Source organism: Mustela erminea, chromosome 10, assembly GCF_009829155.1.
Source record: "Mustela erminea isolate mMusErm1 chromosome 10, mMusErm1.Pri, whole genome shotgun sequence".
Lineage (NCBI taxonomy): Eukaryota > Metazoa > Chordata > Mammalia > Carnivora > Mustelidae > Mustela > Mustela erminea.
In genome coordinates this window covers 47761902-47785791 of record NC_045623.1, presented here as the reverse complement: position 1 = coordinate 47785791, position 23890 = coordinate 47761902, and the positions used below count along the sequence as shown (strand labels likewise).

Here is a 23890-nt window from a genome sequence, read left to right as displayed (position 1 = left end):
TAAAATAAATAAATAAAATCTTAAAAAAAATTTTTTAAAATGTATTCTAAATACGTTTTCATGCAGAAGTTAAGGTACATTCTACAAATCAGTGCATAATATATATTTATTAACTTATTCAATAAATGTTTGCTAAGTTCCCTCCATCAGTGAGGCATAGAGACAGGTTTAGGAAATGAAAGACCGAGTCCCTTCACTCAAGGAACACACACCACTCCAGTCAGGAAAGCAGGCAAATAAACAGTAAATTGCAATAGTGTAAGTTGTGCCTTTTTTGTTTCTCTGTTTGCGTGGGGTGTGTGTGTGTGTGTGTGTGTGTGTGTGTGTGTGTGTGTATACCTATCTTCTTTTACAAAGAATTTAATACCCTAGGAAGGGTGGCAAATGTTCAGATTTATTCTAGGGGCAGAGAGGAAGGGGACTAAACTCTGATTAAGGGTGGTCAAGGAAGATTTTTCTCTGTGAGGTTATCACATTTAGTGCGGCCTGAAATTCTAAATACTGCCTTCACGTCTTTGAGACTGGCAAGGCCCTAGAGGCTTAGCTGTGAGCTCCCTACTCTTGGCAGATATGCCCCCGACCTGGTGGGAAAGGCTCACCCCACCCGCCTCCAGCTAGTTCCTCTATCAGCTGGAATAGCTACAACCAATTCTGTCCTCCACGTAATCCCACACATTAAGGGGTTTTAATCAGACATTTCACAAAGATCACTCTGGTACTCTGTGGCCAGTGGATTCAAAGTAGGGCAAGAAGAAAGGGCGGGCAGCCAGTGAGAGGGCCATGAAGGAGAGCCAGGCAGGAAGCAATGAGGGCTGAGGCCCAAGCACTGACACCGAGTCAGGTTCTGTAGGTACAAAGACTAGACGCCACTCAAGTCAATGGCCAATGGCCGACAGGATGCAGTTAACGAGGATAAGGGAGAGGGAAGAATCAAAAATGCCTCTTGGACTTGGGTAGCCAGGTGCAAGCTGTTGTGTTTCACTGAGCTAGGGAAGAATTCAATTCTGGGCATACTGATTCTGAGAAGTTTGTGGAACACCCAAGCACTGTCTAGTGGATGGTCTGTATGTGGGCCTTAGAACAGGTTGGAGATACAGGCTTGAGTGTACAAAGGAGATAGTGATGCCTGAGCTCTCATTTCAGTCAAGAATAATATACAGAGAAAAAAAGTCCCAAAGTAAAGCATGTCAACATTTAAAAGGCGAGTGGAAGAAGACATGATTACATAGGAAACTGAGAAGGGAGCAGGGGTATCAGGAGAATGTTGTTCTAGAAGTCAGGCTAGAAAACGATTTAAGGTGTTTTTATGTGTAGGGAGATGATGAAGCTGCGGGATTCGGAGAATAATTATTAGAGGAAAGTTCATGAAGAGGCCAAAGCAAAGCGATCCAGAGGAAAGATAGAGAAGTTAATGCTTAATAAGCAGGATGGTCATCACTTCCAATGAAATAGATGAAGACAAAAAGGATACAAATAAATTTGTAAGTATAAATAGCTTAGTGTTTTCTTCATTGTGAAATAAGAATTCCAGATAAATTGCCTACCACTGAATGGAACAAAACTGGAAAACAGTGCTCCTCATTTAGTTAACCAGCAGGCTGAAGATGGAGGCAAAGAATTCTAGCAACTTAAGAGTTTTCATTTATGTGGAAATGTAGTTTGATAGACATAAAAAAGGAACATAATCTGAGAAGCACTTAGAAGCTATAGTGATAGGTCTATAAACAAGACTATGTGAAACCAGCTAATAAACTCAAACCTACTTTAGGATAAAAGAAACTGCAAGACATGTAAAAACCCAAATTACATGAATAAGCTGTGAAACAGAATTACAGTGTTAATTCTTAAGCAAAATAATATTTCACCAAATAATACATGGGTGCAGTTTTGTTAAAATGCGTTTGTCACACCTACTAACAGTGCTTTGATTACAAGTGATGCTTACAGTTGGATTTCAAATGTGATGCTGCAATCAAAATAAACATCCAAGACAAATTGATAAGCCCAAGTTCATCTTGGTTTTTTTATTAACCATAAGTTACATCTGGGAGTTCATTGCTAGAAATGTACACCCAGAGTTCTCCCAAGATCAGACAGTTCTCATCATCTGAATATCTTTTTAAAACAAAATGAAGCATTTTCTGAGGACAATTTATTATTTCAAAAACAAGAATAAAGTAAATAGTTATGATACATTTAGTATAAATTTAACACATACACTGACTTTTTTACAGAGCATGTCATAAGAATAAACCATAAATTATCAACCCAGATAAAAATGAATTCTGAATATGCAGGCATACAATTGCAGAAGATTCTATACACACACACACACACACACACACATATATATGTGCTCTGAAACTTAGTAAGTCGTTTATTTTGACTTGTGATATTTTCTTTAGTTCCTAATATTTACTATTTAAGGAAGCACTTTTTTTTTTTTAAGATTTTATTTATTTGACAGAGATCACAAGTAGGCGGAGAGGCAGGCAGAGAAAGAAGAGGAAGCAGGCTCCCTGCTGAGCAGAGAGCCCTATGTGGGGCTTGATCCTAGGACCCTGGGATCATGACCTGAGCTGAAGGCAGAGGCTTTAACTCATTGAGCCACCCAGGCGCCCTAAGGAAGCATTTCTTTAAAATAAAATTTTGCTGATTTCCTAGAAATAACTTCTGCTAAAAAATATTTGGAAATGTTGAAAAAAAGTGTCAGGGGGAAATCTTTGTAATTCTACTACTAAATCAAGCCCTTCTGAAAAGTATTTAACAGGCATCTCTTGAAATGCATAGGTAAATCCATATTCATGCACAATGAAATAGAACTGTAATTATACATATTTTGTATCTGCTTTTTAAACTTAATATTTTTAATACTGTGCCCTGAACATCTTCCCATGTTAGTAGCTATATATCTACATGATATTCTAATAGCTACATCATATTGTGCTGTACAAATACATCAGCTTTTAATCACTTAATTGATGAAAATCTGGGTCATTTCCAATATTTTACTATGATTAGCTAGGCTGCAGTGAAAGCCATCTTGACATATGCCTCTACAGACACGTCCATCTCATTAGGACAAATGCCTGTAGTGGAATTAATGGGTCAAAGGAGATCCACATTTTAAAATTAATACACCTTCTATCTGCTCCCCAGAAGAGAAGCAACTGTATACTTCCATCAATAGTCCATAAGTGCCCATTTCTTGAGTTACTAATGAGGGTGAACACCACTTTCCCTAAGTTTGCTGGCTGTATACATCTATTCTTGCATTGATTTTCCACTCATTTCCATGTCTCCTGTGAGGTGTTCATCATTTGCTAATTAATTTGAAGAATTTTTTCTTTTTTCTTTAGATTAGTAATCTTTATCTGTTACTACAGATCTTTTTTTATTTTTTTCTATTTTCCTCTTTCTTTGATAGTTTGGGCTTCTGATTAATGATGTAAGGGGCTGTTCACCTCTCAAGATTATAAAAAAATGTTCTACCATGTTTTTGTTTTATATAATTTTATTTATATTTAAAATTTTGAACCATCTCAAAGTCTATTGATACTACATGTGAAGTAAGATTCTAGCTTATTATTTTTTCCCAAATGGGTAGCCAGGTCTCTTAGTAAGTAACTTTTTTCCCCACTTAAAAGCTGTATTTATGGGTGCCTAGGTGGCTTGGTGGGTTAGGCCACTGCCTTCGGCCCAGGTCATGATCTCAGGGTCCTGGAATTGAGTCCTGTATTGGACTCTCTGCTCAGCAGGGAGCCTGCTTCCCCCTCTCTCTTTCTGTCTGCCTCTCTTCCTACTTGTAATCTCTGTCAAATAAATTAAAAAAAAAAAAAAAACTTAAAAGAAAAAAAAAAAAAGCTGTATTTGTCACCCCCAAAAGTGAGAAACATTTTTAGACTCTCTTTTGTTCCACTGATCTTGGACCAGTATTTTACTAACTCTAACTTAGGGGAAAAAATTTCGTATCTGTTGAGACTCATTCCAAACTTTTTTTTCCCTCCCCTTTCTGAATTGTCTGGCTACTTGCTTATCCCCACCTCTTCAAAGAAAAGCTTTAGAAACATTTTTTCAAGTTTCTAAAAAGTCCTATTGAAATTTTGGTATGAATTACTTTGAATTTTTGGAGTATGAGGGAAAAATCTATACATGAAGCTGACCAAAAAAATCTTTGAGTATTATGTTATATTCCTCAGGAATTTTACAGTTCTCTTTTTAAGGGTCTTGTATGTTTTTTGTAAATTTGGTCACTTATATTTCACTGCTTTTTAAATTGGTAATAGTAGTACTTCTACTGTGAATAGACCATTTTTCCATTATATTTTCTAACTGATTAACAGGTTTATATTAATCTTTATATATTTATTATGCAATTGGCTACCTTTCTGAACTTATTAGTAGTCTTTCCATTTGTTCTCTTGCCTTCTCCAGGTCTTGAATAATGTAACGGCAAGTGATTCTTCTGTATGCTCCCTTTCAATATCTGTATGTGTGACTTTTAAAAATTTTAAGGGCTATGTCATATTATCAGTAGTTTTCATTAATTTTGCATAGATCTAATAAAAACTGTCAGTAAATAAACTTAGCTCTTTGCGTTAGTTCAGGAAAATTTTAATTATTGCTTCTTTCATTTTTCTGTGTTCTTTGGGGTAGCCCACATATAATTCAAAAATTGTATTTTCCTTTTTCTTTCTTTTGTTTGCCATACCTTAATTTTTTCTCGTCTTTTCCTTCTTCTTTTTTTTTTTTTGAATGATCAAATTTACCCATATGACCTATAAAGTTTTCAGTAGTGTTAGTTATGCTGATTTGTCCTCCTATGGGAATTTGCTTTTGAAATTTCCTTTTATTTTTTTTTTTTCCACATTTCAGGATGCTCCCTTTTCATTCCTTCTCTTTAACTCAATTTATTCCTTCTTCATGGCTGATAAAAATGAAAGTAATTATTTAAACACTCCTTTGTACACACCAGAGCACTAAGACTTTAACTTGCTTACTTCCTACCAATGCTGTAACAGGTATCACTCCCATGTTATGTGTGAGGAAACGGAAATTCTGGATGATGAGGTAATTTGCCCAGGACTCTGTGGCTGATCAGTAGGAGAGCCAGGTCTTCTGCCTCCATAACCCATGCTTTTAACAACCCTGTTTCCACAGATCCGTAGGCCTCCTCCCTGTTCACAGGGGAGTTCGGTTCCTTTCAGATCCATATCTGGAATGAGGTGCCTCCTAAGAACCTGTGTTAATTGCAGTGCCTGCTGGCCAAAGGCAGGAGCATCTTCTGCTCCAATTCTTAATCGCTTAGCTAACTGCCACAGCCAAACATTCTTTGAACAAGTGTTACGCACTCTCAGCATTTGCTACAATCTAGGGATCCTCCACCTTCATCCATTTGTAAGACTTCTTTGTGGTGACTGTATATCCAGGGGTGCAAAGTGCCCCTCACTCCTGAACCTGCAGTTGTACCAAAATTGAAATCTGTAGTTTCCATCACGCAAGTGAAAGAAAGGGGCTGAGGAATACTGCACGGGTGGGCAGTATTCAATTCTGGCTAGCTCTGCTAGCAACAGGGACTTGATTTTCTAGATGGTGTAGCTTCTGTGCCCTGAGTTAGTGACTGAGTTGGGGCTCCTTCTTAACTTCTCTCCAGCTAGTCTGATCAATGAATCAAATGATGGGCACTGGAGTTAATACAAATCCCCACTGAATTTTGGCACAGGATTTTCTCTTTAGCTTGTAGTACTGTCACAATCTTTGTGGGTATTTTTGCATGAAGCCGGGAAAGGATAACCAGGGACTGCCAACCGCTGGGAAAGGATAACCAGGGACTGCCAACCATGTTTGACAAGCATTTGTATCCCACAGTGGGTTTGAGATTTAGACTCACTCTTAAAGAGAATACATGGGCTGTCCCACCAATACCCGGCAGCCTGACTCTGGACCACAGTGAATCCAGATCCTTTTTTATAATTCCTAACATTTCTGGGCTCTTTTCTTAGATGTGGGAAATTCCCGAAATATGAGCTATTCCTTAATAGCTCATATTTTCCTATGGATTAGTAAAATCATCCTATGACAATTTTCAAATGATGTATTTTTTTTTTTTTTAAATCACCATGCTAAAAATGGCAGTGTGGGAAAAATAATGAAGGTTTGAGCTGACGTGTTTTCCCATCTGCGAGATGTAGGTGAGGAGGCAGGCAGAGCCAGGTCAAAGTGACCCAACAGGTTTGGTTATTCTTGAATGTTATCCTGCACAGAAAAAATGCTCTTTACACTGTGAATTATGGAAGCCCCTTGGCACACATAGCCCCTTAACTCAGGAAAGCTAAGCTAAGGACATTATAAAATGTTACCACGCACCAACCCCCCCCCCCCCCTTTTCTGTCTTCAGAAGCTTGCATGTATTTTGTACTCCCAGGGCCAAAGCTACTCTGGATGGAGGCAGCTAACAAATACATCAAAAATATTAAACATGTAATTAGAAATCCAAGCCTGCACTAAATGCCCTTCATCTGTGTCTCTGTGTCACCTTCTTGTGATGATTGGTTTTATGTATCAACATAATATTGCCATGTTTCCTCTGGGTGTTTACAAAGAGTCACCGGGTGATTTTAGGTAGATTATCCTCAGTAACGCAGGTGGGCTTCACTCAATGGACTGAAAGCATTCAGAATTAAAACTGAGGTTTCCCCGAGAAAGAATCCTGCAATATAGAAATCCTGCCAGCCCACCTTATAGATTCAGGCTTATCAGCCTCCATAACTATGAGAAAATTCCATAAATCTCTTTATACATATATGTGTGTATGTGCATGTGTGTTTGTATGCATACAGGAGGCTACGAGCATATGGAGAAAAGCAAGAACAAAATTAACAATCAAACTTCATTTCTTTGCACATGACATTGATGTCAAGAATTCTAAGAAATTATTCCTTTTTTAGTTTCGATAAGGACTTCCAGCACAGAACACTGTTAGAAATTAACCGTTAGGAATTATGTAAAAGAGATGTAAGGCAAGTACTATATCAAGACCAAATAGATAAACACAGGTTTTATTTTTTCTACAGAATTTACTGCAGGTCACCATGTAATGAAGACAAAAGCAGATCATTCTTCATGTGTCAAACTTATTTACTAATTTAAATAAAAACATATGACTCCCATTACACAGATAATTCTAAATCTAGTTTGAAAATCAAATCAATCAAGAAGTTATCTGTCAGGAGACTATGTACCTACCTATCTTACTACACCAAAAGTAAGGCTGTCCTCTTCCCAGAATATATGGACAATGAGCAATCAACCATCAACACAGTGGATGTACTAACATTTGGGGAAATGCTGGAAAACTATTTGTTAAAAAACAAATTTCTCTAGACATTATCTTGCCCTTGCAAGAGAGTTGCAGATCCAGATGAGAGAAGTTTAGAAAAGGGGTCTTATTTAGTCCAGAAAATCTTCAGAGTATGATACAGTTCTGAGCTAACCAGATACTAAAGAACCTTCATAAGAACAAGCAGGCTTGGAAACCACACAGCCTCATTTTGAATTAACTTGCTTTTGTCAAAGGTGTGGAATTAATGATCAAGTACCAGGCATTTCTGTAATGTACCCAATGCCAAATGACTACTGACATTCTACTTCCTACTATAATGACTTCTTAAATCAAGGCAGGTGGGAGACGTAAAGAATATTGTGAGCTGTAAAATAAATTGTACTCCAATGACCACATCTCTAAAGATAAATCTTGTTTTTTAACATGAGAAACTCACTGAATCCAACACATGCTGATCAGAGCAAAGGTAGTGTGAGTAACACTGGGGCAGGAACCCTCTAACTACATTAGGAAGACATGAAAGAATTAGTCATTCTAAGAGAAGAATCATTTTCCCACTAGTTCCACTGTTATGGATGATATTTTTGTGAGCCTGGGCCACCTTCTCCAGCGAATACTGAGAACCTATTACAGGTTTCAACCAACCAATTTCCATTCCAGCTTGAAGGGCCGCTGCAAACTGCCTAAACTCCTCCTACATGTAGAAGAACACATGAATTAATTTTCAGAAGGATTAAAAATTTTCAGATTCTAAGACTCAGAACATAAACAGTTCCTTATGAATATGTGGCTTTTGTCATTTGTCCAGAACTACAGAAAAAGTTTTCTACAGACTAAATGTAAGTACAATTTGCCTGAGGCAGGGTCAGTTTACAAAAACCCTATTGTCCTGAAGTAATTACTAATAGTATCTCCTTTCTCTCTCAAAAGTGTCTTGCCTTGGAAAATAAATTACATCTCCCCCCACCCCTACCCCAGCTATCTTGTAGTGACTAATCCTTAACATACCCACCCAGTCAGATAATTAAGTTCAACATCTACTGGAACTTACAGTCTGCTTGAGTAGGCAAACTGTATCAATGTTTAAGTTATCAAAATCAGAGTCACTTCTTTTCCTACCTTAGTTGATGAATACAGAGCAACTCCAATTATACTAGATTCCTTTGCCATGGTGTCCCGTGGGTTTATTTCAATAGGACCTCTGCTGCCAACAACCTAGTAAGAAAAACAACTTGTCTATAGTTAAAGATCACTGAAAAATAGTACTGAATTATGGTAAAGCCTCAAAGTGGTAAAAAAAAATACTTACTATTACTCGTCCTCCATATGACAGAAGATTCAAATCATTGCTAAGATTTACATTAGCTAACATTTCAATGATCACATCAATTCCTTTTTCACCAACAGATTTCTATGTAATAAATAAGAATGCAGAGTAAGATAAGAGAACAAGTAAAAAAAACTGTAGAACAGTTATCACAGTCCCATGTATTATAGAAATATGTTTCAAAAGACATAAAATGCTACATTTTTAAGACTAATAACACTAATTTTTAAATGATCTAATTATATAGTGTTGATGTAATTCCAAGGGACCAGTCACAACATCTAAAGTGATAAAGATTTACACTAAATAAATTTCAAGTGCTTTGACTCAACTTGACTATAAAATAATTTTCCTCAGTTGAAAATCTTCTGTTTTCAAAACTTATTTTTTTTTTAAAGATTTTATTTATTTATTTGACAGAGAGAGATCACAAGTAGTTAGAGAAAGAGACAGAGAGGGAAGCAGGCCCCCTGCTGAGCAGAGAGCCCGATGCAGGACTCGATCCCAGGACCCTGAGATCACGACCTGAGCTGAAGGCAGAGGCTTAACCCACTGAGCCACCCAGGTGCCTCTCAAAACGTATTTTCACAGAGAAGCAAACAACAAGTATCAAATCCCAAAAAATGTTCCACTTTTGTTAAAAAACAAAAGACAAAAGAAGGAAATCATTGGCTATCTGGTGTTGCAGTATTTTCTTTGTGTGCATTTAGTTTTGTCCCAAGTGATTTATAATCAGCCTGCCATACTACTCCTTTTCTTTTGCGTTTTCAGAGATGTTGGTTTGCAACATCCAAAACTGGCAAAACTGGCTCTTCTCTTAAATAAGTTATACATATATACCTTATACTCATTTTATTTAACCAAAAAAAAAAAAAAAAGAATACCAATGCCAGGCATTGTTAAGTAAGTACTGGGGATTCAAAGATGGACACAGAGAACTCAAAACAAAGCTACGGAGAAAGATGGAAACATACTGCAGTCAAGGCTGTGATGGGAAGAGCTAAGTGCTGTGACAATGGAAATAAACTATAGGTTATAGAGAAAAACAAAGCTGTAAGTCTGATCACTTGTACCGATCAGGGGAAGTTCCACAGAGATGAGGTCCTAGGCCCTGAGGAATGAACAGGAGTTCCTTAAGCAAAAAGGAAGGAAGAGGAGCCAGCAGATACTACACCTGAGGCAGAATAAAGAGAAAACAGAAAAGCTATGGCCTAAGAGTCCAAGTCAGGATTAGAAAGTATCCCAAGGGAGCTGGGGCATGTGTTTCGGAAGGCAGGTAGGGGGAGAGGAAGAGGTAGAGAGGCGACTGTCAACTGCTCTGGGCTGGGAACATGCATCAAATGCCATGTTAGAGGGTGTAGACTTTGGGGGGGCCAGGTGTTCATTAATTAATTTTTGTGCCAGACACTGTTTTAGACACTGAAGGTGCAGCAGGGAACAAGAAAGACAAAAATTCCTACCCTCATGGAGCTTCCATTTTAGGTATTTCTGGAGATTTTTTCTTTTTTTTTTTTTTTAAAGGAGAACCAAATAATTCAGGAAACTGTGAAGACAGAAGGGACTACTAGGTCACTTACAAATAACAGACAAAGCTGGAGAAGAAGATGAGGACTAAACTAAGTCATAGCAGAGACAAGAACGAAGAGGGAGACATATTTGAAAGGCATGTCAGAGTGGAAACTGACAGACGGAGGTGATCGACCTGACAGGTAGGAAGGAGAATAGCGATTAAAAGATAGGAACAGGGGCGCCTGGGTGGCTCAGTGGGTTAAGCCTCTGCCTTCAGCTCAGGTCATGATCTCAGGGTTCTGGGATCGAGTCCTGCATCAGGCTCTCTGCTCGGCACGGAGCCTGCTTCCTTTTCTCTCTCTCTCTGCCTGCCTCTGTGCCTACTTGTGATCTCTCTCTCTGTCAAATAAATAAAATCTTTAAAAAAAAAAAAAGATAGGAATAAAAAATGAAATGTGGGTCTGTCTCAGATGAAGAGACCAGTGGCCACATCTAGCAGGCTGATGGCATGAAGGAAGGGAATGCAGGCCAGAAACAGCACTGGAAATCAGCAGGATGTGGGCACAAACAGGAGTCATGGGTATAGGTGAGACTAAGCAGAGGAAGGTCTCGCACCACGGAAGACACGAGACCAATGGGAAAAGCTAAGGAACAGCAACATTTAAGTATTATGAGGAGGAAGGGGACTGCAAATGAAGTCAGGGAAGTAAGAAGATAACCAGCTTCCGGGAGATGTGGTCAGGGTCAGCTGCTGCCAAAAAAATCACACAGGATGAGGCCAGGTCAAAAGCAGCAGATGGATAATTAAGAGCTCACCAGTGACCTCTGACAAGCACAATGCAGTAGAAGGTGATGGGAGGTAAGGAAATAGAAAGAGTAAGTACTCACTGCTTTTTCAAGAAGTGTTGGTGGTAGAGGGGGTGAAGGGTGTGGAAAAAGGGTAAGGGAGTGATCCGGAGAATGAGAGAGACTTAAGCAGAAGGACCTAGTAGACGAGAAAGAAGCCATAAGACTTCAGGGTCTTAAAGTTGTATGTCTGCAAAACAAAAATATATTCTTAAAATAATGGGCCATTTTTCATCTTTGTAAATACTCTTGGATGATGGTATCAGGAGTGAATATTCAATTAATTCTAGGTTTCCTAGACATACACAAAGGAGTAGCTTTACTCAGTTTTTTGGCAAGATGATTTAGTGCTAATAAATATACTCTCCCTTGTATTTTCCTCCATTTGTAATGGCTGAGGTTATACAGTAATCAGTACTTGGAAAATTTTAAGTCTCAACAAGTAATCTGAGGTTTAGCAAAGTAATCAGTGTTTAGTAAATTGCTACTACAGTGCAAACAGAGAACTTCAGAATCTGCTTGAGTTCTGCTCTAACAATGGACTATATGCAACAACTAACTAAAGCCTAACTCCCTGCTCTGGATGAGGGAAATGGTTATTCATTCCTCCTTGGCATCCAATTAAAAAATCGACTTTTTTCCCTAGGCTACACAGAGCCAGTTTGTAATCTCTAGGTACCTCACCTTCCAATGAAAAATTATACCAAAAGAAATTAGGTTGGGAAAATCTCGTGGTTGCCAGAGGCAGGGGATTGGAAGTGGGTGAAATGGTGAATATGGTCAAAAAGGTAGAAACTTCCAGTTTAAAAAAAAAAAAAAGTCATGGGGATGTAAAGTATAGCCTGGTGACCATAGTTAATAAGACTGTATCACAGATCTGAAAGTTGCAAAGAGTAGATCTTGAAAGTTCTTAGAAGAAAAAAACTTTTGTAACAATGCATGGTGTTGGATGTTAATGAACTTATTGTACTGATCATTTCACAGTACCTACAAATATAAAAAAAGGGGGGGGCACCTGGGTGGTGCAGTCTGATTCTTGGGTTTCAGCTCAAGTCATGATCTCAGAGTTATGAGATAGAGCTGCAACCCCAGCTCCACGCTCAGCATGGAGTCTGCTTGAGTATCTCTGTCCCTCTCCCTCTGCTCCTTCCCTCTGCCTCCCTCTGCCACACACACTCTATCTCTAAAATAAATAAATCAATTTACAGATGAGTGGATAAAGAAGAGGTGGTATATATCTACAATGGAATATTACTCAGCCATCAAAAATGCAATCTTGCTATTTGCAACAATGTAGATGGAGCTAGAGAACATTATGCTCAGTGAAATAAGTCAGTCAGAGAAAGGCAATGATCATATGATCTCACTCATATGTAGAATTTAAGAAACAAAACACAGGATCATAGCGGAAGAAAGGAAAAAAAAATGAAACAAGACGAAACCAGAGAGGGAGACAAAACAGAAGAGATCCCTTCCTAATCATAGGAAACAAACTGAGGGTTGTTGGAGGGTGAGGGGTGGAGAATGGGGTAACTGGGTGACGGACATTAAGGAGGGCATGTGTATACTGAGCACTGGGTGTTATAAAATACTGATGAATCACAGACTTGTACCTCTGAAACCAATAATATGCTATATGGTAATTGAATTTAAATGATTAAAACAAAACAAAATAAAAAAATCTAAAAAAAGAAAAGAACACCTCAGGGCTCTAAATACAAAGCTGTGACTTTACTTAAAATGTGACTGCACTTAAGAGTACCAATTTTGATAGCTGTAAGACTCTGGAAAGGGTAGGTTTTATTTGATAAACATAAACAAGACAGATGAGAGTAAAGGTCTGAAAATTAGACACCTCTGCTTTTTAATTTACTAAAGCTGTGAAACACACATAGGCATTAAAAAAAGAGCAAACAACTTTAAGAGAGTGGCTGTTTAGAAAAGAGCTCACACAATAAAGTCAGTCTCCCAAGAAATAAAATCTATTTTTATAAAACTGTAGAGTTATTTTACCTTAATTTTTTCAATATAATTAGGTTCTCTGTGATTGAACACTTCATGGGCTCCATTTTGCAAAACAATGTTTTGCCCTTCCTCAGTACCAGCTGTGCCCAAAACCTTTAAGCCGTAAGCTCTGGCAATTTGGCATGCTGCTAGTCCAACCTGAAAAACAAAATATAAACACCTAGTTTTGGATTCTTGGCATCCCTACAAATATTTATTAAATATATGTAATAAACTTAAGGTTCTTCTGGGTCCTACCCTATCCTTAAAGAATTCTGAGTCTATGACAAGGTATGAAGAAAGAAGAACAACAATAACTAACTTTTATTGAGTATTTATAATGTGTCAGGTACCACAGAATGCTTTATTTTATCCTTATCCGTTGCTTTATTTTATCCTCACAATAAGCCTGGGAGGTAGATATTATTATTGTCCATATTCCACAGATGAGAAAACTGAAGCTCGTAAAATATAAGTAACCTGACCAGGTCACAGAGATGGGAACAGGGCCAAATCACAGAGCTGGACCAATTCAGTCTGCAGAGCTTGAGTTTTTAACCACTGTATCAAAATGCTTACTCAGCACCTACTTTGTGCAAAAGGTAAGGGGTTTAAAGTCATTCAAAACTTGATCCCTGACTTCATACTTGAACAATACATATAAAATGCTAAATGACAAATGTGACATCATTTAAGTAGAAGAGATAGGTATATGAGCAAATTCATTAATTCATCCATATGATGACCATTTATTGTTTACTATATGCTAGACATGATACTTCATGCAAGAAACTTATATTCTGAGAAAGGAGGAAAATAATAAACACACAAATTAATGAATAAAATAAATTTAGCGATGAAAAAGTGCTATAAAAAAAACCTAGCCTATTGGAGATAGGCAGAGGGATTAGTGAGGTCACCAAGAAAGGCAACTCTGAAGAGATGAGACCTAAGTCAAGTGAGGGACAAACGGTGTGAAGATGTGGAAAGCCTGGTGGAGAATGTTGTAGGCAGAATGGTCCTGGCTCACCTGGTGACATGGGAATAGCCTGGACAGAAAGAGGGTCAACGTGGCTTGAGGGTAGGGCACATGCAAGGCAGTGCAAGATGTGGCCAGAGGAGCATGCATTCCCTTTGCAAACGCTGAGCAGCATTTGCTCACTTAACTGAGGATATGCAATAATTAGCTGAATATGCATGTGGACTTGGGGGCATCCAGAGTGGGAAATTTAAATTTGAGATTCATCACTTATAGATGGTATTTAAAGCCATGGACTGCATGAAATCACTAGATCACTATATAAATGTGCTTAGGATAAAGGAGAAATAAAACCATATAAGGAATATAAACAAAAGCAGTTTTTTTAAAATTTGCAGGACTAGGAAACCTACGTTTGGTTACAGGCCACGTGAATGGTACAGATAAGTGTCACATACATTTACAGCAGGGCTTCTCAAACTTAGCACTACTGACATTTGGGGCGGGACAATTCTGTGTTGCAGGGGCTAGCCTATGCTTTGAAGGATGTTTAGCAGCATGTCTGGTTTCTATCCACTAGACACCACAGCCCCTCTACCCAGTGACAACCAAAAATGTCCCCAGACGCTGCCCCAAATGTTCAAGGGGGAGATGGGATGATGCCAAACCACCCCTCAGTGATAACCAGTGATTCAGAGGAAGGTGAAACCATTACGGATTGGGAATGACAGAAAAGAATTAAGATGAAAAATGATGATAGAAACTGATTAAAACTATAACAGAATCACAGACTCCCAGGCCTGAAATAGACTGTAAAGATTGTACGGCATATGGGAGTGTCGGCATATGGGAGTGTCGAGCCTGAACTCAGTTGGGTTTTGGCAGGGATCTGTTTGATTTAACCAAAACAAACAAACAAACGCCTGGGACTCACGGTCTCATGAGTCAGAGAGACATTCAATTCCATGAAATACAATATAGTACGGAGTTAGCACTATTGATTTTTGCTACTTTAAATTAAAAAAAAAAAAAAAAAAACCACAGGCCTCTAATAAAACTGTATCTGAACTAAAGAGTTAATGTAAATATAACTCCTTCTGCTCTAAAGAGGCATTTAAGAGCTGTTCTGAAGGTACTGTTTATGCTATTCTTGTCAACAATTACACCAGCAACAGTACTTCAACAGATTATGTACCATTATGTGTCAACTATTTTTCTTCTATTTACTTCGCTGACACTAAAATAGGGCACTCCCTACCAAAGTATCTGGATAACAGCTGTGTTCATCAATTCCACACCATTTTAAATACACAACATAATCCCAGAGGAATATGAATTAAATGAGGACAGAAAGTACAAACGGAAGCAAGACAAAACCCAGTACTATTTCCCTCTGGTAGGGCAGGGAGGATCAGAAGCGCTTCTCACACCAGGCCTCCAGCCTATCCCTGCTAGCCAAGGATTTAACAAACTCAGGCAGCTCAGAGAACAGTGTGGATTTTGCCTTAAAAAAAAAAAAAAAAAAAAAAAAAAAAAAAAAATTTTTTTTTAAACCATGGTGAAGTGACTGGGCTTTTTACACAAGGGTAAAGGGAATAAAAAGATTTTCTTTAAATTCTTCTCTCCTCTTCCTATGAAACCTCTCCCTTTTATAGAGAGCACCAGGTTACTTCTCTGAAAGCCAAAGCAATTTAAATAAATGCAAGTATGACAGATCCTTTAGTTATTTTGGGTTAAATTTAATTTAACCCCAAAATAGCCTCTTTGGTGAAGCTAAGCAATGGGAATTTTTTTTTTTTAAAGATTTTATTTATTTATTTGACAGAGAACACAAGTAGACAGAGGCAGGCAGATAGAGAGGAAGGGAAGCTGGCCCCCTGCTGAGCAGAGAGCCCGATATGGGACTCGATCCCAGGACCCTGAGATCATGACCTGAGCCGAAGGCAGTGGCTTAACCCACTGAGCCACCCAGGCGCCCAGCAATGGGAATTTTTGACAAGGTATATCTGTCATATTTTCTCAAGGCCCCCAAAGACAATCTTAGTCTTTTTAGTAAATACTCTGATCTGTGAAATCCTTCAGAACGGATCTGAGGTAGACAGGAGGCTAAGTGTGGAACCTTGTGCTTCATCTATTTAAAGTAACAGAAGCACAATAGGCTGAACGCTCAGTACTACCTGGCCACCTTTAGAGATAATTTCACATTTTCAGGATGCCATTCATTATTCCCGGAACAATGTGTCATTTAACAGGCTACTCCTTTTGACTACTCTGAGGAATACACAATGCTCTGAAAGGGTTAACCAGCTTCCTCAAGGTGAGCCATCCAGCCTCAGGCCCTGTATTTAAAAAAAAAAAAAAAAAACCGTGAAATCTCATCTCCAAAATTTCTAAAGCCTCTACATGCAGGATAGAGGTCATGTGGATTTCTTGTTAAATTCCAACCTCAGAGCTCTAACTTTTCCTCTAAGCTCCTCAGAGGCAGATTGACAGCTGGTTTCTTGAAGAAGCTTCTGACAGCCCTGTGTTGGGTTATTTCACTGAAGAGCTTATTTTAAAGTTCTCAGTCCCCTCCCCCACCCACATTAGCATTTTAAGCCGTGGGTTGTAGTGTTAAGGACACAGCTGTACACCGTGCATTCCATGAATGTCATCAAAGCACAGCAGGTGAACAGTGGAAGGGAGATAGAAGGGTCTGAGAATTCACCATGTGGCTTTGCCGTGCTGTCTGGGGCAACATAGGTAAAGCTTTAATGAGCCTTAGTTTCCTTATCTAAGGGAATATGGAATTAATATTAACTTTAAACAACTATTTAAAATTCTAAATAAATACTCTTATAACATATGCTACTTGAAGGCAAAAACAAAGCTAGTTTATTTTGGTCTGCACCTGACACCGGTAGAAAACCTAACACAGACATTTTTAATGGGGTGATCTGTTGAATGTTTTAACAGAGAAATGCTAAACTAATGACAAGGAATCACCTTCAGAAGACAGCATTTTAAGAAGCTTTACTACAGAGAGGAGTCTCTTTATTGACTACAAATACTGACTATATTTATTAACTTGGCTTTTAAAAATGGCTGAAAAGAAATATAATGTAAAACCTACACAGATAAGCTCCTTTAAACATAAACTTAAAAATAAACAAATACTTACTCCTCCACTAGCCCCATGAACCAGAACACTTTCTCCAGCTTTCACACGGGCACTGCGAAACAAGACAAGGGTTCATCACCTCACTTTGAAGATAATGAAGCACAGGTGTTCGTCATTCTTAAGGAAATTCCACCCTCAGTTCAACTAACATTTCCCCAAACAAGAAACTCATTTTGTTCTACAGCCCAAAATATTCTCCAATCTTCACAGTATCAAATGAGGGTTCTTCAGACACAGACAAAGGAAAACATGAAGTTCATTTGTTCATTCAACAAACATTTAATAGGAACCTATTATGTTCCAGGCACAGTGCTGGATGCTGGTAGCACACGGGGTGCTACCTTCCCTCTGGGAGGTTACAGTCTTTGGAGGCACGTGAAGCGAAAGAGCTAAACCTAGAGGACCTGGAATCTCATTCATTCCCACAGAAAGTGTCTCAAAAGAGGATTATGGGGAAAAAAAAAAGAGGATTATGATAACCACAGTCTCGATACTGTGACCCAGGGTAATGCCCAAGGAAACACAGAAGTTAGGTGATTTAAGAAACCATTTTTACTTCTCCATGCCTTTGAACATCAGGTTGCACAGCTTCTAAGTCCAGGTTTCAGAGAGCAATGCTGAATCCACAGTGGTACGACAGTAAGAAATATGATCAATCTTGTCACACCAAAAAATGTCTAGATCTTTCAGTGAAATGACATACTCTTTCCACTTCCGGTTCATTATACCGAAAAATAAGGCACACGCAGCAAGACAGTTAAGGGATGCTTTATTACTCTGGATGGACAAGTGCTAATGTCCCAATCCAGCAGCTGTTCTGTGATCCAGATCTGATTCTCAGGGAGAATCTCTTACTTCCTAGAAAAATAGGGGGTGGCCACAGTGGACAGACATTCTGTTCAGTCTGGGACTAAGAACACAATGACCCCGGGTCGTGCTCAAGGCTGTGTACCAACAGCTGACAAACAGCAATTATGAGCAGTAAATGAAACTTCTTACAGTTCTCTTGTTTAGAAATAAGGGGACCGAGGGCAGTGAGTCTGAAATGATAAACTAAGATAACTATTATCTTTGACATTTTAAAAAGTAAAATATAAATGTGAGGGAGTAGGATTACCAATACCATACTGTGGTATTGGTACATCTAATTGTACACTAAGGGTACATCCTCCTAAACCACGGGACCAGGGGAGGATGGTGAAAAAGCAAGCTAACACTCTCCCAGATCTCACAGCTGGGATCCTTCTACCCTTGCACAGAGTCACTGTGATGGTTAATTTTGTGTGTCAACTTGGCTGGGCCTGGGGCCAGAATTTGGTTAAGCATGATTCTGAATGTCTCTGTAGGGCCTCATCCAATCAGTTGAAGGCCTTAAGATAACAAAAACTGACTTCTGGAGCAGAAGAGCTTCTGCTGGTAGACTGCCTTTGAACTTGAACTGCAGCTCTTTCCTGAGTCTCCAGCCTGCCAGTTTACCCTATCAGACTTTAAATTCACCAAGCCTCCACAAATCAATCTCTCTCTCTGTATATATGTATGTAATCTGTACGGACACGTTCTGTTGTTCTGCTCCTCTGGAGAATCCTGACAAATACAGTCCTCTCCCTCAAGGGCTCCCAGCAGGGACCCGAGCTTTGGCCTGGCCTTCCATGCTGCTGCTCCAGGCTTCCCCCCAGTCACTGAAGATTAGCACCTGGCGTGTGGGCTCTCTCTTCCACCCCAAAGTCAGCCCTAATCTAACAGATTTCAACGTTCTCTGGGAAGAAAACCTTAAATCACAATTCCTGAATTCTCTCCCAAGGTGGAACCTGGTAACCGCCCTCAACCACTCTACTGAAGAAATGTATCAGACTCTAACAATCAGTGCTACGATAGTAATCTCCTAATTCCGTAAGCCCGTAGTAGTCTTTCAACATCTTTCCTTCAACTTCCCAGAGATTGCGGTCTCCTGATTGCTCAATTTCTGCCCACTAGCTCTTCCTATACTAGCCAGCCAGGACCTCATGGCAGTTCAACCCAACTCCTCTCTCTTCATCTCCCGTGCTCTCACCTCCTTCACACTATTGCATTATGCCACTGATACTCCAGCCCTGGATTAATGAAAATCTAACTTCCTTAATAATCTATCCAAATGGTGATGTACTATATTAAAAAAAATAATAAAATCACGTGATCATGCATTTTGGTGCCACTTCCATCCTGATTGTCAGAAGAACACTTTGCCTCCTACTTCATGATGAAAAGTGAGGCAATCTCTTATGAGTTCCTTCAACACTCCACCTCTTCCTACCCACAAACTTTTCCATAGTTATACCATCTTTACAGCGTCTAGGTTTAGCAGAAGAGCTGTCCTTTTGATGTCTAAAGCCAATCTCTCCACGTATTCTACATCTTTCCATCCTACTACCTGCCACTCCACCCTCTCTTCCAAACCTTCCATTGTTCCCTCTGCTAGATCTTTCCTCAGCTATAGACATATTCAACTCCCGTCTAACCTTTTGTCCCCACGAATTCCCAAGTACTCTTCTACTTCCTCCTCCCTAACTACCTCCATTTGAGGAACCCAATTCCACCTCCTTCCTCAGCCCACTCAAACTTCTGTCTCACCACTCTACTGAAAGTGACCTGACTCAAGTCACCAATCACCTCTGAATTGCTAAGCCCAACTGCTCTTTTTTCCAAACACACCTCACTCTTGGATTTGACAGCTAGCTTTCCTTCTTGGTAGTGACATCAACTACTGCCCCTAACACTATCAACACTGAAGGAATATTTACTCTGCACTGGGATCTGTACTGAGCTTAACAGGTATGACCCTCACTGAATTCTCACCACACCCCTAGGAAGGAGGTGTTATCAATATTCACGTTTTTCAAACCAGTAAACTACGGCTGAGACAGGAAAGTAACCGGACCACAGTCATATGGCTGTTAGTAGAAGACAATACTGTAACCCAAGTCTTCCTGTCTTCAAAAAACATGAACTTAACAGGTGTTTATTATAGACACCATGACCTCTAGACAACCTTGGCCTTGGTAAACACTCCCTTTGGTCTCTTAGGTCTCTTTCCCCTACCTCTGACTATACTCCTACATGCTGATGTTCTCTAACTTTCTACTCTCACTCCACTGTTCTTCACTCCCTGAAGGATTTCAGTCACTTTCATCTTGTCAACTCCCACCCACCGGCTGACAGCCCCATGTTGACATCTTTAGTCTCTAGGCATCAGATAATTTCACCCAATAGGTTTCTGATCTTCTCCATCACAATACCTATCTTGGTTTCAACTCCAAAACTGGACCAAGCTTCCCTCTGAAACTTTTTCCTTCTTTTCTTTGTCACAGTTCAACATTATCCAACCTAAAGAGCCAAAAGTATCTGTAAGTTCATCTTCTCTCTCATTCTCCACAGCAAACAGTCACCAAACACAACTGATTTTACCCTCTAATAGCTGTCCTTTCCCTTACACCTTTTCTACCATGGCCCTTCCTCTGGCCCTTAAGTATTTTGCCTAAAGGACACTCGTATAAGACCCTCCCATCTCTTTCTCCATTCCTGTCATCGAATCCATCCTTCACATAGCTCATAGGTAATCTTAATAAAACACTCCTATAACAGTATCATTCCCCTGAATAAAACATTTCATGACCCCAATCCCTTACAGAACAGTGTGTGAGCTCTATCATCTTGCTTTTTACAATCTGAAACCTACCTATTTCATGTGACAGCTAATATTTATTAAAAGATTACTATATTCCAACCTAATGCAACATGACTCTTTGCCTTGAAATATTCTATCCAACAAAATCAAACTGCTATAGCTCTCCTTAAATATCATGATATTCTCCCCCAACAGCAGGCTTTTCCCATTGTCCAGAATTTTCTCTGCCTACCCCCCACCCCCACCAACAGGTATTCTTTCCCAAGAAAACTCCCTGATAAAAGTACAGATTTTCAGAAGGGTGCCTGGCTAGCTCAGTTGGTGGAGTATGTGACTCTTGATCTTTGGGTTGTGAGTTCACGCCCCATGTTGGGTATAGAGATTACTTAAAGATCAAATCTTTAAAAAATATATATATATATATATATAAATTCTCAGATCCCAGCCGTGGGAACTGACCAGTGGGTCTAGGGAAGTGCCCTACATGGTATTTTTAAATTGCAGCAATTAGTTTCTAGGGCTGGATAACAAGATTTTTGAACCATGACTTTAAAATAATCCAAGCCTCACATCTTGGCAGGAAGCCCTATCTCATCACCACTGTTACATCCCTTATGATCCCATAAATCCCTATGCACATCTATACCACCGTACTTTCCACATTATACATCAATATTATTACTCTCATGTCTGTCTCTCTAACTAGACTGTCAGCATCTTAAAGACAATGACAGCGTTTTGCTCTTCTTTGTATCCCCAGTGATTAGAATAATCTCCCAAATTAGCACAGTTTCCAGTCCATAAATGCTTAATGGTAACTAAATAGTAACCAAATATGAGAGACATGGACGCATGGTAGGAAGGCAGGCAATACTGGCTGTATGACCGACCGTGTGTGTCATTACCTGTGGAGCAGGGCTCGATAAGCAGTAAAATAGGGAATACCAATGGCAGCTCCTTGCTTCAAGTCCAGTTTTCCTGGTAGTGTGTAAACGGTGTGATCGTCTGCGAGAGCATACTCGGCATAGCCCCCTGAGATGGTGCTAGTAGTGAAAACCCTGTCACCTTTCTGGGGAAAGCAAGAAACTGATAAATGCAGTAGGGACTAAAAATGATGTCAAATGGGTATAATCTCTTCTAATGCAACTTTTGTAACAATGAATAAGTATTTATGTATTGTCTCCATCTTAGGGTCTCGTAAAAATATCTGTAGCATACTGAACATTCTTAAATGTTTTATTAATAGAAACCAGGAAGAAAACTTAAGGAAAATAGGAGAAAATAAAAAAGGAAAGGAAAGAAAACCTCCAGAATGGTAAAATGAGAAGACAACCTTACCATGAGACCTTACTGTGCAAGACACTGTATTAGGAGTCTAATGAGTACTGTCTAATTTGATCATCTCAAGAGCCTATGAGGTAAGTACTTTTTCTTATCACCACTTTAGATTAATTCCACTACACAAATGAAGAAATCTAGGGACAAAGAAGTTCAATAATTTGCTCAGATTAAGCAGTTAGTAAACGGCAGTTAGTATAACTATTTTTTTTCCCCGAAATACTAGGAAGAAGAAATAAATAAGGTACAAGGTTTCTTCCACACACCAAATACCTGTTCTAAATCCATTCCCCAGGTTTCTTGCATTCCTTCCTCCTTTTTTATGCATACACCAAGAGCAGGAAACTATGCCTGGATCCTGACAGCAAGATGAGCCGGGACAGGCTTCTTCACTTGTTACAGCATCAGACACACAGTAAACTCTCAGTCAACTCTGCTGGGTCCTTGCTATTGGAAAGCAGATGCATAACTGAGGGTGAGGTAAGGCACAAGGGAGGCCTTGGAGCCTGACCAAAATGACCTGCATGCTAGGGAAATCAGACTGGCTACTATAAACACCTGTCCGGACTCCCCTTTCTTGAAAAAAATGTAAATATTCCTTGGAATAAGCAAAACATTAAGGCAATAACTTTCACGGTACTTAAATTTGTCCTGTTAAAAAAAAAAAAAAAAAAAAAAAGATCTCTAAAAAAGTAATAGCCCTACGCAGTGGGATAGAAACAGAAAAGATTCAAAAGGCATCCAGCAGTCAAAGACACGTGTCACTGCTTACAGTGCCACTTGCAAATGGTCAAATATGACTGTGTTAAGATTATTCCTGTTTTTACAGCTTAAAAAGATGTTGCCCAGATTGCAATATAATTCAAACACATTCTAAGAATTCACTATGGAAAGCAGGACTTTGAGTTCTGTGATAGATACTAATAACAAAATAACTTCCCCCATCAAAAGCAGCTTAAACTCTAGGAAGAGAGAAAAGGAAAGGATAGGAATAACTACAATGCAGGAAAACATGATAAACTATCAAAGATTAAGTCCCAGGAAAAGAAAGGAATTACTTCTAAGTTAAAGAATCAAAAATAGGTTCATTGAGAAGCTAAGATTTAAGATAGGTCTTGAGGAACTGGACTAAGATTTTGAAAAATGAAATGGAAATAAGTTATTACAAGTGAAGGACACAAAGTAAACAAAGAAACAGTGGCAGGAATAAATGCTGAGAAACCTCTAGCACTTGTACCCAGTGAGTAAGTAGTCTAATGCATGGAAGGTAACAGTTTCAGAGATACAATGAAAAGGAACTAAAGCTGGAGGGTAAAAGCCCCTGCACCTATGTTAATAAGTTTCAGTTTAATTCTGCCAGGCAGAAAAACCAAAAATGAGCAAAGACAGAGAAGGAAGAGCATGGGGTATGCAGGAAAGAACAGCTTTACTAAAAAATAAAGTATAGGGTGAGAAGGAATGGAGATGGGAATAGGAGGACAGTAGGAAAGAGCAGAAAAGAGTCTTCTGTCACAACATAAGCACTCTCAGCAATACTCTGAAATCTGTAAGGAACTGACCTAAGAATTAAACCGTACAACAATCGATTACATTTCAGAACACATCCCTTATGGAGCAGCGATAGATTCATGGAGGAAGGAGAGCAGGTGGTCAGTTAGGTATCTGTCACAGATATCCAGGTCAGAGACTAGGCAGCATAACCTCAACTCCAGGCAGTGGGCACA

The 23890-nt window shown here is 39.1% G+C and overlaps 1 protein-coding gene across 2 annotated transcripts in view; it reads right to left on the bottom strand.

Annotated features, from left to right (window-relative positions):
* Nucleotides 1-7043: 7043 nt before the first annotated feature.
* CRYZ (crystallin zeta) overlaps nt 7044-23890 on the bottom strand; it is a 26203-nt gene continuing 9356 nt past the window's right edge. For both annotated transcript variants that reach the window (XM_032302161.1, XM_032302160.1), the window contains 6 exons: nt 21734-21897; nt 17168-17219; nt 13038-13187; nt 8652-8753; nt 8462-8557; nt 7044-8036 (listed from right to left, as the gene is read on the bottom strand). In XM_032302161.1, the coding sequence (XP_032158052.1) occupies nt 7872-8036; nt 8462-8557; nt 8652-8753; nt 13038-13187; nt 17168-17219; nt 21734-21897 (729 nt within the window). In that variant the 3' untranslated portion in view covers nt 7044-7871. The remainder of the gene's footprint in view (nt 8037-8461; nt 8558-8651; nt 8754-13037; nt 13188-17167; nt 17220-21733; nt 21898-23890) is intronic.